The 16,582-nt window shown below is 37.5% G+C and overlaps 1 protein-coding gene across 6 annotated transcripts in view; it reads left to right on the plus strand.

Moving 5' to 3' along the window:
- ANKRD12 (ankyrin repeat domain 12) overlaps window positions 1-16,582 on the plus strand; it is a 112,275-nt gene that overhangs the window by 84,060 nt on the left and 11,633 nt on the right. For all 6 annotated transcript variants that reach the window (XM_057526640.1, XM_057526642.1, XM_057526643.1 and 3 more), the window contains 2 exons: window positions 4,142-8,859; window positions 15,879-15,977. In XM_057526640.1, the coding sequence (XP_057382623.1) occupies window positions 4,142-8,859; window positions 15,879-15,977 (4,817 nt within the window). The remainder of the gene's footprint in view (window positions 1-4,141; window positions 8,860-15,878; window positions 15,978-16,582) is intronic.

A 16,582-nucleotide genomic window follows, 5' to 3' on the forward strand; every position in this document is an offset into this window, starting at 1 on the left:
TTTCAGTCTTGAATTAGGGTGGTTGAAAGGAGTCCAAGAAGTTCCAGGTTAGGCAGTTGAATCTCAGAGGAAAAGTAGAGACTTGGACTTGCCTATAAGTTCTTTAAGTTTAGGGTCGTGGTATATTTAGTTTCGTTTTGTCATCACCCACTCCCAAAGTATATGTGACATTAGTAGAATATAGTTATGTTTTCTGAAGATGTGTAATCCTTAATATAATCAGACTATTTTAAAAGCCCAGAATCTGTTGATTTTATTAGTCAGGCATGTGAAATATAATTGCTTCGTCAAATGCATGCTGGTTATTTTGGAGAGATTTTGAAGGAGGAGGGATTTACTTTATATACTGTCATCTCCCTGCGTTGGTCACATCTGTTCCTTTTGGATTCCATACAAGATAAGGTGGAAATTTATGGTAGCCTCAGTAGGGGAAAAGTCAAGCCTAAGGATAATTGTGATCTCAAGTAACATTTAGCTATTCTTTAAATGTCACTAGTGTTAGTTGCAAATATCTTAGAGTGCCTTGAGAGGTACAGAGCAACTTTCAAATGTATTTGTGTTTTTTATCAATTAAGTTTCATTTTGTTATTTAGCATTTTCTCATGGAGAAGAAAAAATGTTTTAATGAAAAATTTAATGTTTTAATGGTTGCTTATTTCTCACTTTTCTTCCTAGTTTCCCAAATAAAATTGTTGAGATGATAAACATTAACATTTTTTAAAGGAGCTTTTTATCAGAAATAATTTGGTAAAATGTTTTAAATATGAGTTCAAATTTAGTGACTAAAGAGATATTAAAGACTAAAAAGATTGCAACAAATTAGAAAATAATGCAGTATAATGATAACCATGGCCATTTTGAGAACAAGGATTTGAGGATTTGGATTCTAGGTGAGTTTCTTACTCTAAGCAATCATCTCCTAAGGGAGGCAGAGCAAACATTTTTTTTTAAGTTACTACTGCACTAGAATTCCAAGACCAGCTTGATCTGTAGTCCTGGGTAAAGTAACAAAAAGGTGTGGACTGCTTAGGGAAGAAAAGGGTTTCAGCCTGGTCTGGCAGTGAAATGGCATCACAGAGATACAGTATCTTTGCTGGGGTCACAGACTAGCCAGCTTCATGAGAACCATGCAGGGTCGTTGCTGCTGGTGCTTGAGAATCGCGTGCAGAGAGGAGCAAGCCTGTTGGGCAGGTGCAACTCAGTGACCAGAGCCAGGCTGCTATCCTTCCCTGGGATAATTCCACACTCTTCATCACGGACATATCATGTACCATGAGGCTAACTTATTCACTTTAGAACTTATATTCTTCCCTTTTAAAAAAGTAGGAGTCTCTTTAAAAGAACCATGGGGAGAAAAACATATCTGTGTTGGAGAGCATTGCTTAATTACCTTCAGTTGATGAATCAGGAGCACAGATGACAACCTTACATCTCTCAGGTACACGTATCTGTGTAACTCAGAGAATCTGCATTTGACCTTTATTATGTGTATTCAGAATGGTAAGCACTATGATATAGTGATTGAAACATACACAGGAGTATGTGTGTAGTATAATTTAAGTAATATATTAATATGCATAGGCAAAGAAGACCAGAAGAAAATAGGATGAAGAAATTATAAAGTGATGTTACACAGGAGAAATACAAACACATGGGAAAATGAGCCACACCTGTAATAAAAAAATCGAACAAATAGTGGTACCATTTTGTACCTATTAGTGAAGTTTTTAAAAATATTTTTTCTGATGTTAAAACTAATACATGTGTTAGGCTAGGAATTTGGAAAATACAGCAGAACTTGAAAAAAAAATAAAAAGGCATAATTCCTCTGGCCAGAGTTTAATATGGATACTATTTTGATGTATTTCTCTCATTTCTTTTTCCCTACATACACACACACACACAGACAAAATTATATACTGCTATTTTCAACTGACAAACTATATGAAAGTTTTTTCTAAATTATTAAGTATCTATAATATCAAATAATTAGGACAACCTGAATGTCTCCTCAGGAGAATCCGTTTAAATGATTACACATTAACTCCATGTAATATGCAGCCCTTAAAAACAGTAATAAAGAAAATGCAACTTCAAAAGAAAATATCTACAACTGTTCAATGAAAAAAAGCCATATGTGAAATGGGACATGCTGTGGTTTGAGCTCCTTATTTTCATAATAGTTGTTTTCATGCCGTTAAATCCTACCTGAACTTCCTATACATCCTTCCTGCCTCAGTTCAGTGCTGTTGCTTTGAGAAGCCTGCTTCCCTTCACTTCTCCCAGTATACTGACTCTTTCCCAAGTGCACCCTTTGGACCTAGTGCCCACTGCCATTTTAGCGATTATCAGGTTGTGTAACTGTTACAGCACAGGACTGTGTTCTTTTCATCATGTCACTCGTAGCACCTAGCACTCTGTGCCTGGAGGAGCATAATAAATATTTACTTAAGATTGATTCTAAGTGTCGAATTAAGGTTTTGTGGGATATACAAAGGAAAAAAACATTCCCAATTTCCAGTAAAACTTACCTAATGAGAAATAATATAAATAGAATACTTACATATAAACCCTAAAAAATCAAGTTCTTAACGGCAAGGGGAGAACAGTCCTCAAGAACAAATTGTAAATAAGGCACCAATAAGACAAAATAACACCTGTCATATCAGTACATATTCTTGTATTCATTTAATCAAGGAACAGAATAAATACTACTTCCAAAACAGCCGTTCCTTTTTTGCAGCATAAAGTTCTATGGCTTGATACTCTGTATTGCAATATTGATAACTGGGAATGGAGTTATGCTTACAAGCAGTTGTAATTCCAAAAATGTTCTTTTTTATACCACATGTCAATATAACCGTGTCACTCATTGGCACCTAATAATAGTATTGTCTTAGAATATTTCCACATCTTCTCCAAAAATAAGATTGTGATCTCTCCACGGCTCCTATCCAGTGCTCAAAACCTTATAGATACTCTAAAATGCTTCTGGAATTTGAATTTCCATGTAAAGAGAATATTTGGGAGCTAGATCACTTCAGAGGAAGCTTGATGTATTAAAATAAATTTATAACTTTAATATTATTAAATACTTAGCCAAAAACGTGTTTAGTTACTTTTTATAATGAGTTTGGTTTTTTCCTCTTTTGGTCAGAGGCCTCAGTTTTCTTTTCTTTTAATTAGAGGTCTGGGTTTTCTTTCCAGTTGGAGGCCCCATATATGCAATGTATATTTCAGCTAAGAAAAGATGCCCAACTAGGAAGAAAATAAACTATAAATTAAAAAACTAATGAATAAAATAGCTTTTTTCTAATTATGTATCCAGTTTATCTGTTATAATCTTGACTGTGTAATTGGGGGATATATTTCTTCTTTTTTTTTTTTCTTTAACGGATAGTAAAGCAAATAGTCATGTGTCTTGTATAGTTAAAACCATTCACCTTTATTCAAGTTCTGTCCTTTATGAGAATCATTTGCTCTTTTATGCTTTTACTAATAAAATTCTGAAGCATATAAAACCATCTGTGATGTTTACTTAATTATAAACCCTTTAATTAGTGATTGTTAATCTTTTTTACATCAAAGAATTTTACTTAAATATACTCTCTCCAGGAAAAAAGAAAATGTACATATATGTAAAATTTTATTGGGGACTTCCCTGGTGGTCCAGTGATTAAGACTCCGTGCTTCCACTTCAGGGGACGCGGACGGGTTCCATCCCTGGTCAGGGAACTAAGATCCCACATGCCTCATGGCACAGCCAAAAAAAAAATTTTTTTTTTGCATTAGTAGCCAGTGTTTTCCTGAATCCAGTCCCCTGAGTTATGAACCTCTTCATTATATTATACATACATTTTAATATTAGATACGTTTTTTTGGTATCTGTGTTGTAAATCCAGTGTATTGTGTGCTTTTAGAAGTGTCACAGGGTGTCATCCTGAAGCAGATTCTCTATAAAGCTTTTCCACAAAACTGTAGCAGAGTTCTTACATATTGCTGTTGTATTATTTACATACAAATATGAATTTTTTCTCTGAATTGTTTGAAATATTTGATGTATATGCTATATTTTTCTCTCAGTCTTACTTTTCTGACAGTTGTCTCTTGACTAACAGCAGATTTTCCTTTCTTATTCTAGATTCTGAAGAGGCTCGGTCTGTAAATCCTTCCAGTGTTGATGAAAATATTGACTCTGAGACAGAGAAAGACTCTCTCATCTGCGAAAGTAAACAAATAGTTCCCAGTAAAGCAGCTCTTCCATGTGCCCTTGATGAGTATGAGTTCAAAGATGACGAGGAGGAAGCAGTAAGCAAGATGATCGATGGCAGGCGCATTCTTAGGAAAGAGCTGAGAAGAGAGAACGAGGCTCAAGTAGAAAAGAGTAGCTTATTTGCAAAACAGGAAAAAGCTTTCTATCCTAAATCATTTAAAAATAAAAAACAAAAGCCATCTAGGGTTTTGTATTCAAGTTCTGAAAGTTCAGATGAAGAAATTCTTCAGAACAAAAAGTGTTCTGCTCCATGTTCTGTCCCTGAAACATCGAATTCTGATATACAGACCAGAAGGGAATATGGAGTTTCAAATGAACACAAACAGAAAGGCAAAGTTAAAAGAAAATTAAAGAACCAGAACAAAAATAAAGAGAACCAAGAGCTGAAGCAAGAAAAAGAGGGGAAAGAAAATACCAGAGTAACAAACTTGACAGTTAATACTGCACTAGATTGTTCAGAAAAGACCAGAGAGGAGGGGAATTTTAGGAAATCTTTTAGCCCAAAAGATGATACTTCATTACATTTATTTCATATTTCCACTGGTAAATCTCCCAAACATTCTTGTGGACTCAGTGAAAAGCAGTCAACACCACTAAAACAAGAACATTCTAAGACATGTTTATCACCAGGAAGTTCTGAAATGTCATTACAGCCTGATCTTGTTCGGTATGATAATATAGAATCTGAATTCTTGCCAGAAAGTTCAAGTGTAAAATCTTGTAAGCATAAGGAAAAAAACAAACATCAGAAAGATTTCCACTTAGAATTTGGTGAAAAGTCAAATGCCAAAATAAAGGATGAAGATCACAGTCCAACATTTGAAAACTCAGATTGCACGCTGAAAAAAATGGATAAAGAGGGTAAAACATTAAAAAAGCATAAATTAAAACATAAAGAAAGGGAAAAAGAAAAGCATAAAAAAGAAATCGACGGTGAAAAGGAAAAATACAAAAATAGGGATGGTGCTAAAGAGCTGCAGCGAAGTGTGGAATTTGATAGAGAATTTTGGAAAGAGAATTTTTTTAAAAGTGATGAAACTGAAGATCTATTTTTAAGTATGGAACATGAGTCCCTAACATTAGAAAAAAAATCAAAGTTGGAGAAAAACATAAAAGATGATAAATCAACCAAGGAAAAGCATGTCTCCAAAGAGAGGAACTTTAAAGAAGAACGAGAAAAGATTAAAAAGGAAAGTGAGAAATCTTTTAGGGAGGAAAAAATAAGAGATTTGAAAGATGAGAGAGAGAATGTACCAACTGATAAAGAAACAGAATTCAGTTCTTTAGGTATAAGTGCCAGTGAAGAGTCTATAGGGTTACATTCAGTGGAAAAGGAAATAGAAATTGAAAAACAAGAAAAGCATATGAAAGAAAGTAAGGAAAAATCTGAGAAACGGTTTCAAAGTAAAGAAAAGGATGTTGAGAAGGCTGAAAGAAAAAACTCTGAAAAAGAGAAGAAGATAAAACATGAGCATAAGTCAGAGAAAGACAGATTAGATCCTAGTGAATGTGTTGACAGAATAAAAGAAAAAGACAAGCTATATTCACATCACACAGAAAAATGCCATAAAGAAGGTGAGAAGATAAAAAACATGACTACCGTTAAAAAAACTGATGACAGAGAGAAAAGTAGAGAAAAGATAGATAGAAAACATGACAAAGAAAAACTTGAAAAAGAGAGACATCCTGCAGAGAGCAAAGAGAAGCACTTGATGGAAAAAAAAAACAAACAATCAGATAATACTGAGTATACTAAATCAGAAAAAAGCAAAAATAAAGAAAAAGATAGGGAGGTAGATAAAAAGGAAAAATCTAGAGATAATGTAAATATAACTAACTCCAAACAGTTCCAGGAAGAGAGGAGGTCAAGTATAGCAGATAGCAATAAAGCACAACATGAAAAAACTTTCTCTCTTAAAGAAAAAACAAAAGATGAGCCTTTGAGAACTCCTGATGGAAAAGAAAAAGACAAAAAAGATAAAGATATAGACAGATACAAAGAACGAGACAAACACAAGGATAAAGTTCAACTAAGTAGTTCACTCAAAGTAAAATCTGAAGCAGATAAGCCTAAACCTAAGTCATCACCAGCATCAAAAGATACTCGACCCAAAGAAAAGAGGCTAGTGAATGATGACTTAATGCAGACCAGCTTTGAACGGATGCTAAGCCTTAAAGACCTAGAAATAGAGCAGTGGCACAGAAAACACAAGGAAAAGATTAAGCAAAAAGAAAAGGAACGGTTGAGAAATCGTAATTGTTTAGAACTTAAAGTAAAAGATAAAGAAAAAACAAAGCATGTACCAGCTGAGTCCAGAAATAAAGAACTTACTAGGTCGAAGAGTTCAGAGTTGACTGATGCTTATACCAAGGAGAAACATTGCAAAGATGCTGTAAGTAACAGGTCACAATCTGTCGACACCAAAAATACAGTGAATTTAGGCAAGTCATCCTTTGTTTCAGATAATAGCTTAAACAGATCTCCTAGATCAGAAAGTGAAAAGCCAGGTCTCAGCTCCAGGTCTGTATCCATGATTTCGGTGGCTAGCTCAGAAGATTCTTGCCATACTACAGTGACAACCCCAAGGCTTCCAGTGGAGTATGACTCAGACTTTATGTTAGAAGGTTCAGATTCCCAAATGTCCTTTTCCCAGTCACCATTTTTGTCAATTGCCAAATCTCCTGCCCTTCATGAAAGGGAGTCAGATAGCCTGCCTGAACTACCAGAGCGGATTAAAGCGTCATATACAAACAGACTTCCAACAGCCCATCTCCGGTCATCTTCGGTAGAAGATGCTAAACTAGTTATAAATGAGGGGAGACCAACTGCAGAAGTTCGAAGATGTAGCATGCCATCTGTCATTTGCGAACATACAAAACACTTCCAAACAATATCAGAAGAAAGCAGTCAAGATGGCTTAGTTGTGCCAAGAGATGCTTGTCCTTCTCCCAAACCTGAGGTACCCTCGGATGTGCCTGAAAGAGAACTTTCAAGTGCGTCTAACACACATTCCAGTTTTGCAGCCTCTCCAACTAGATCTGTAAACAGCAAATATACTTCTGCTGATACAAATGGTATCAAGAGCACTGCTGCAGTGGGCACTTTGATGGACAGTCCTGTGTATCTAGAGCCGTCTAATCAGGTTGGTGTGATCCAAAGTAAATCATGGGAAATACCTGTTGATAGACGGGAGTCATTAAGCGCCAGTGACTTCGTCTGCCCAAATTCTACTACACCTGATCAAGATTCCTCTGTTCAGGGTTTTTGTAATTCTGAAAACAAAATATTGAAAGAACAGAATATTGATTTTGTATCCTTGCACCAGACTGAATTGCCAGGAAACACTTGTGCTCAGGATCCAGCGTCCTTTCTCCCTTCACAGCAACCTTGCTCTTTTCACAGCCAATCACTTTCAGATGCTGAATCTATTTCTAAGCATAGGTCTTTGTCATATGTTGCCAATCAAGAGCCAGGTATTTTACAACAGAAGAATGCAATTCAAATTATCAATTCTGTTTTAGATACTGATAATGAATCTACAAAAGATATGGAGAATACTTTTATCCTAACAGATGTTCAAAAGACAGATGCCTTTGTCCCAGTGTACTCTGAAAGCACTGTTCAAGAAGCAGCACCGAATTTTGAGAAAGCTAATACTTTGCCTGTATTACCATCAGAAAAGGACTTTAATGGAAGTGATGCCTCTTCCCAGCCAAATACATATTATGCATTTAGCAAACTAATGTATAAGTCTTCCAGTGGCCATGAGGCTGAAAATAGCACTTCTGATATTCAGGTTATTTCACACGAAAAAGAAAACAAACTGGAGAGTTTGGTTTTGACTCATTTGAATGATAAGTGTGATTCTGATTTATGTGAAATGAATGCAGGGATGCCAAAAGGAAACCTGAATGAACAGGATAATCCAAAACATTGTCCTGAAAGTGAAAAGTGTTTGCTTTCCATAGAAGATGAAGAATCACAACAGAGTACTTTATCGAGTCTGGAAAACCATTCACAACAACCAGCTCAACCAGAAATGCACAGATATGGACACTTAGTTAAAGTAGAATTAGAAGAAAGTGCTGAAGATGATAAAACTGAAAACCAAATTCCTCAAAGGATGACTAGAAACAAAGCAAATACAATAGCAAATCAAAGCAAACAGATTCTTGCCACCTGTACACTATTAGCAGACAAAGATACTGAGTCTTCATCTCCTAGAGGAAGAATAAGATTAACTGAGGAGGATGATCCTCAGATTCACCACCCACGGAAAAGGAAAGTGTCACGTGTGCCTCAGCCTGTGCAAGCAAGTCCCTCTTTACTGCAAGCAAAAGAGAAAACTCAGCAGTCTCTGGCAGCCATCGTGGACTCTCTGAAACTAGACGAGATCCAGCCGTACAGTTCAGAGAGAGCAAATCCGTATTTTGAATACTTGCACATAAGGAAAAAAATCGAAGAAAAACGCAAATTGTTGTGTAGTGTTATCCCTCAAGCACCTCAGTATTACGATGAATATGTGACATTTAATGGGTCGTATCTCCTGGATGGAAACCCCTTAAGCAAGATCTGCATCCCCACAGTAAGTAACCTCACTTGATACACACCTGCAGCCCATTCACTAGGAATGTGACGAAAGTCATGTATAGTTTTAAATTTTCTAGTAGCCACATTTTAAAAAGTAAAAGGAAACGGGCAAAATTAGTTTTAATATTTCAGTGTCAAAATAGAATCAATATAGAAAAGTTATTGAGATAGTCTATAATCTTTTTTTTTTTTTGGTGCTGAGTATTTGAAATCCGGTGGGCTAGCAGTATGTCTCAGTTCAGACCAGCCACGTGTCAGTCAGTGCTCAGTAGCCGTGTGTAGGCTGTGCTACTTTATTGAACAGCACTGGTCCATGGTATTTTGTTCCTTACCTGCTTTTTCTTTCAACCCTAAGGAGTTATACTTTTATTTCTCTGAAGCGTAATTCCTTTCCATGTGCATTTGATCCCATTCCCTCCAGTCTTTTCTGGAACCTTCCTCTATGAAAACACTTCTTGCTAATATATTTTAAAATTTTCTCTCTCCACTGGCCTTTATCCACCCACTCTGAACATATTTGGGTCTCCTTCATCCCAGGGAGAAAAAAGTTGCCCCTTGCCTGTCACAGTTTGTCTAGCTCAGCCTCTCTCACTGCCGCACCTTGGAGAGTGGTCTGTGCCTGATGTCTCCTCTCTGTCACTTCTTGTTCCTCCTGTCACCGTTATGTGCACTGACAAAGCTCACCAGTGAGCTTGTAATTGCCTGATTGTTTGGCCTCTCCCTTTTTCTTTCTACTTGATCTCTGTCATATTTGATATCGTGACCATCTTGTTCATAAAATTCCCCCCACTCCCCGGTCTTTCATGATGGTGCACTCTTCTGGTCCTCTTGCCTCACTAATCTTTTTCTGTCTTTTTATGGGTCCTCTACCCACTCCTTAAACATCAGCATTCTCCAGGAATTAAATTTTCAGTCAGCTTTCATTCAGTGAGGTCCTGTCTCTTTCTGTGGTTTCAGCAGTCTTCCACGCTCCAGTTAGTCCCAAAAAATTCTGTTGCGCCGTATCATCTCTGTTGATCTCTAGACTCAAATATAGGTGCCTCCTGGGCATCGTCACCTAAATGACCTGAGGCACCTGTAATGGGCTTGGTTCCCCAGGAAGCTGACTCTGAAACTGTGAGCAATCCCGGTCTTTGTGTGAGGGAATCAGAATCGGGTAGAGCAAGTAGGTGAACTGAAATAAATGCAGGTGCAACAGTGACTCACTGCACCTGCGGGAGCTGCTAACGGGGAGTCTACCCTCAGGGAAGGAATGTGACCTTGGGCTCCGTCCTAGAGGGGAGCTGCAGCGGGAGCCATCAGCCACCAGCACCCTGCGTTCTTGGGGGGAGGGGCTAACCACGCGCCCACTCCCACTTCAGACTTGACACAGACCAAAAGGGAATGAGTTACCACCCGCTCCCTTAAAAACAAATTTGTATTTATTAGTGAAGACACCCACAGTAGAAACCAAATTCTGACCATTCTACTTTCCAGAATCTGTACCTTCTACCACTGCCTTGGTTTAGGGCCCTTGTCGTTATCTCTTACTCTCAACGTCGCAGCAAGTTTTTCCCTTCTTTTTTCTCCTAGTTTCTTTCTATTGGAGCATTCTCTCTTGTTGTTAAATTTATGTCCCTTCAAAAGCAATAAAAAGCTGTTTCCCTATTGAAGTATCTCAGCTGTGATTAGCTGGCTTCCCATTGCCCACAGCATAAAACCCATATCTAAGCCCAGCATAATTATTCATTCACAGTCTGACCCCAGTCTACCCCTCCTGATTCACCTTCTCACCACTCATCCAAATCAACTAGTGTTTCAGCCAAACTGAACTCACTCTTCTTTGGAATCTCTTGTTTCACTACTTGGGTTCTTTGGCAGTGCTTTTCCCTCTATGCGAAATGTTGTTTTCGCCGGGCCCCCTTTTCTCTCCTCTTCCATCGATTGTACCGACTATGATGTCACCTCTGTGCAAGGTCTTGTCAAAGCAGAATTGCTTGTATCTTCCTTATACCTCTCCTGTTATGTTGCAGTTAACTGTTTAAATGTCTGCCTCTCCCTCTGAGCTATAATCCGATTAAGGGTTACTACACTTTTGATCTCTTGTAGAATGAGTCCTACATCTATCTTCAGCCCCGAATACACTACTGATTTCCATAATCATGTGTCTAGCTGCTTCTGGACGTCTCCTGAATATCCCACAATATCCTTAAAGTGATTATGTCCAATACCAAACACGCTTATCTTATCTCAGAAGTGCTCTTCTTGCTCCATCTGCTTCAGTTACCATCATTATCTGTTATCTCACTTCCCAGGCTGGGAACCCAAAACTCAACCCTCCCCTCTTCCTTCCTGTCACATTAGTCACTAAGTCCTATTGATTCATCTCACTTCCTTTCCCCTCTTCTTTCTTACCACTGTCATGCAGGGACCTCATGACCTCCTTAGACTACTGCATTATCACACATGTGAATATAGCATAATCAGATATTCAAAAATTGCATATGCATGTAATTCATAACTGTGTGCTAAGCATAGTGCTAACTGGATATCAGACATGAGCAAAACAGACATTCTGAGAAGCTGCCATAGGTTCTAGGCTAGTCAGTCTACTTATTGTCTGGATTCCTTATATGAAACTCAGATCTGATTCATGACTACCTGGCTAAACATCTTCTAAAGAAGACTCAGTTTTCTATAAGCTAAGTCCCCACTCCTGCATACACGGTCCTCTCACGCAGGCTCGGCTGTGGTTACTACCCTGCTGTACTCGGTGGTCCCCAGGCCATTCCTTGCCTGTTCACAGCCTGCCTTTGCACATGTTCCTTCTTTCAAAGCCCAGCTCAGAGGAGATCAGACAGTTAGAGGAATGGTGGTTCTTTATTCCCGCTTTCACGGAATATACCTGATGCTAGTGCCTTTTAAATCTTAGACAGAGATTTTGATATTACTCTACTAACAGTAAACAGTAGTAGTAGATTTAAAAGAATAGAGTTGTAAATAAATTTGTCATTCTTTCAAATTGTCAGCAAGATAATTTGTTAATGATTCAAAGAATATAAAGCTAATAATTTCCTTTTTTCCTTTATTTCTCCCTAAAGGATAAGAACTTTGAACTGTACTATGTATCACAGGGTTGAAATATAGATAAAGCTATAAAGAACACATTTAAATTAGAAATTTTTACGAACTGTTTCACTAAAAACAATTTCTAATAAACTGTTAGGTTACCCTTTTAACACTATCTGCCTACTGATACGTATATGTATGTATACAAGTGTATATAGTGTGATGCGTATTTGTGTATGTGTTATGCATGCCTGTGTTTACTATCAGCTTTGCTTATTCCTGCAAAGATGATGTGATACAAGTTTAATCCCCTTGCAGCAGTTCTGGGGATATAACTTTAATTAAATTAGAATTCAGTCATAATCAAGTGTTGTTTCAAAAGGCGTTATAAGCAGAGCTTAGAATTATTTCTGGATGTAGTAGGGAATTTTTTCTTTGTTTTTAATGAAAATTACTAAAGTAGAGAAACACACAGCACAATGTAGTAGAAAAGTAGTAGATTTCCAAGTAGCATACGTGAGTTTGTCTAGATTTTGCTGCAAACCACCTGTGTGATCTTGAAGAATTTGCTTCACTTCTCTGATCCTTAGTTTTGATATCTGTAAAACAATAATGTCTACCCCACCTCAAAGCAGGTTGAAATAGTATATGTCACAGCCCATTGAAAACTTTTAAAACATTGTACAGATTTAAGAGGTTACCATTATTTTATCCAGCTCAAAATTACTTTAAGGGTCACATTTACTATTGCTAATATGTGAACCCTCCACCTTTTGCTCATAAAAAGCTGTACTTTTGAGTTTATTGGACTAAAACTCGTTTATTTGAAACTTAGTTTTTGAAAAATAATAAAGACCAGAATAACAAAAATCGCTTTGTTACATTACTTTTCGTATTTACCAATATTTTATCCATTTGTTTCCTTTCAGTCTGCTAATTGCCTTTTTGTCAAAGTGGTTTCTTCACTTTGTCTGTGTAATCTGATTATAGAACCTGTTAATAAATGTGGTATGTTGTCTCCAGAGTCCACTTACATGTTCTTTCTTCTATCACATGCTTTTCTGAAAATTTAGCCAGAATGCTGCCGTTTTTCCAGAGGAAATACAGGGCAGAAAAATAAAACTTTAGGTCAGGTTCCCAAAACTCAAATGAACAGGCGGAGGAAAAAAAGAAAAAGACTTGTCACAAGCTGGTATACACAGAAACCCTGCAGAGGGATGGAGGTGTGGGGGATGAGAAGAAAGGGTGTCCCGAGGAAGCTGTCAAGAGAGCTTCTGTTCTAGAGACTCCTGGGACTCACAGATGCTAAAAAAGACAAAATCTCCACGCCTGATTTACTTACAGGTAGATGAGGAAAACAGCAAAAGGAAAGTTTCCTCAAAAGTCTCCATATAGAGACTTCTCTATAGATTGATATATGTTGAGAATTCCCAAATTTATATATTCTGCCCAAACCTCTCTCCTCGGCTTCTTTTTTGCTAACTGGATAGCTCCACAGACTCAACATTTCAGCACTGAACTTGCCCCCAAACCTGCTTCTCTTTCCTCGTGTCCCCTCCTGTGGTCTCTATTACTAGCCATCCAGTCCTCGTGCTAAGGACCTACAGGTCCTCAGCTGCTCCCTCTTTTTTATCCTAAATCAGTCAGTTACCCGCATTTTTAGACCCCCATCTCTTCCACTCCCTCCTCATCTAACACCAGTGTAACAGTGACCTGCTTCCTTAATTCCTTGCCTACAATGTTGTCCCCCTAATACCTGTTCTCCAAATATAGCAGTGAGCTATTAAGACCTTCCACTGGTTCCCCATTACATACAAAATTTACCCTAATGTGTTACAAATAATATGTGTTCCACAGTATGTTAATTAAGTACCTTCTCCAGTAGGGAGAGAGAGGTGTTTTCCATGATCAAATAAGTTTGGGAAACACCATTTATCTAAAAATAAATAGATTTCTTCACTGTAGGACTTCTGAGAACTATTAAAATTTAATTTGTTAATTACAAGATACCTAAATAAGTACATATATACAGTGTTTCCCAAACTTACTTGTTCTTGGAACCGTTTCCGGTAAATCATCTCTATGCACCCAGTGTTCTGTGGGTCATGCTTGAAGAAACGCTGTTTCCAGAACAGACTACAAGCTTTATTACTGGGCTCTGCTGCCCTCTCCACCCTTGTATCCCACCCTTCCTGCCCTCACATCGATGTTCCAGGAACTCAGGACAGCCTGCAGTTGCCTCCTGACACCAGGTGTTCTCATGCAGGTGATTATACTGTCCTCTCGTGTGTGAATTATCTCCCTCCCTTCTTTCCCTTTCTTTTTTCCCCACAACTCATTTCCCTTAACTCTTTACTCTGGCTCTTTCTTTAAGATAGAGCTCAGGCATTACCCTCTCAAAGAAGCTTTCTCTGACAGTCCGGTCTCAAAGGAGTAGATATTTGTCCTCTGTGCTGCTTGAAGGACGCCTGTATGACTTCGCAAAACTAAAATAATAGCACCAAACTCTACTCTTGCCTCTTCTTATTAAATTTAAAGAAGTTTACAGACACAGAAATCAAATGCATTACTGCAATCAGAGACCTGAAAAATGATCAGCCCCAGTAAATTATTGGTATTGTAGAATTTTCTGCATTGATTCAACTGATTGTTATTTGACATGTTTTCAATTCCCCATGATTCCTATAAACTGTTTACTGTTTATAAATAGAGTCTTGATTGGATCCAGGTTTGTGTCTTTGGCAAGAGTGTTTCCTGTATAGTACTGCATAATCCCTGTAGCACCACATCAGGAAGCACACAGTATCTGCTTGTTCCCCCTTCAGAAGAGTCCCCAGAGTTATTAAACTGTGCCAAAATGTGCTGAGATACCTTTGTTACTTCACTCTAATATGCTGACAGTAATTAAAAGCTTGGGGTGGGGGGGTATATAGATACTCCAAGAGGTAGAGGGAGAATATTCAGGGATCACGGACAGTTACTGCCATACTTGGGTGTCTCTTTATATTAACACTTGAGTGTATACATAGACTGAGTCAGCTTTCTTTTGTGTTTTTGTTTTTGGTTGCATTGAGTTTCAGTTGCGGCATGCAGGATCTTTGTAGAGGCATGCGGGATCTTTCGTTGCGGTGCACGGGCTTCTAGTTGTGGCACACGGGTTCCAGAGCGTGTGGGCTCTGTAGTTTGCAGCGCGCGGGCTTAGTTGCCCCGTGGCATGTGGGATCTTAGTTCCCCGACCAGGGATCGAACCCACATTGGAAGGCGGATTCTTTACCACTGGACCACCAGAGAAGTCCCTGAGTCAGCTTTCTTAACCTCCAGCATTTACCAGAAAGCACAGTTCACTATAATGATCAATTTAGAGATGAACTAAACATACGCTTTTTGGAGCATGGATAGACAAAGTGAGTTACCACATATAATAAAGTTTGAAAACTACAACTGTATTAGAAGACAATTTCATGTATTTTTATAAAAGAGTTAATTCACTAAATGTAAAACTCAGCACTTTAGTGTTTGGATTTTATCATGTATACAGAGAGATTTCACTTACCATACCCTCAGACTGCTGTCATCTTTAGGACTGTTTGCTCAGTGTTGTGTGTTTTTGTTACTCCTTCCTCCCTGTCTTTGAACTATCACTTACTGATGCTCTAAAATGTGTCTCTGTATGGTAAATAACTGCCTTAGTCCTAATGTGCTCTTTGGAATTTGCTGTGGCCTCAGAATTAAAACATTAAACAGAATTAAAACAGAATTAAAAGTTTTCTGGAATGCTCTGCTTTGTTTCAAAGAGTTTAAATTGAGAAGTAACAACCAGTTGTGTAATTGTTACTATATTATTTAATTCAAAGAACATTAGAATTTATGTTTTCATTAAGTTACACACTAAAAAGTTTTAATTTTATAGGAATAGCCGATTTTTGTAAATAAAATCTGTTTTCAACTTTTTTTTTTTTTAATTAGATTACCCCACCACCTTCCCTGTCAGATCCGCTTAAAGAGCTTTTTCGACAACAGGAAGTTGTAAGGATGAAACTTCGTTTGCAACACAGTATTGAAAGGGTAAGAAATATTTAAATTTACATTTATGTCAAAAATAACTATTTTAACAATACATTATAATTGCCTACAGTTTTTTATTAGTGACTCTTATTTAAAGCCATTTTGGGAAATGGTTTGATTTTATCTTGTGCTCACGCAATAAGATGGAGAATTTTTAAGCCTGATTTAGGATAGCTGCTCCCATGTTACAATTCACGTTCAGTATATATTTGATATATTGATATAAAAATCTCTAATAATTTCTTATCATTTGCCAAATTTGCAGAACTGTAGCAGTGAATTCCTATTTGGACATTTGGATTTCCAAGCTTTGAAATTGTTGCTTGGTACCAGCTACTGTAGTACAGACTCTTAACAAGGTTGTGCTCATTGGTCCTTTTAGGGTCTGCTTTAGTATTCCAGTTTCTGGTGGTTAGTTTTGGCATGAAATGACGGGGGGGAAAACCTATCTAATTATTTATAGAAATCATCAAAGTAACTTGGATTGACAAAAATAATAACACCTTAATTTTTTGTGGGAGGGTCAGGGACTTTCTGAAAATGCGATGTAAGCTATGATCTTTCTTTACAGACATACACACATATTCTTATACAAGCAAAACCTT

This window comes from Balaenoptera acutorostrata, chromosome 13 (assembly GCF_949987535.1).
Source record: "Balaenoptera acutorostrata chromosome 13, mBalAcu1.1, whole genome shotgun sequence".
In the NCBI taxonomy this organism is placed as follows: Eukaryota; Metazoa; Chordata; class Mammalia; order Artiodactyla; family Balaenopteridae; genus Balaenoptera; species Balaenoptera acutorostrata.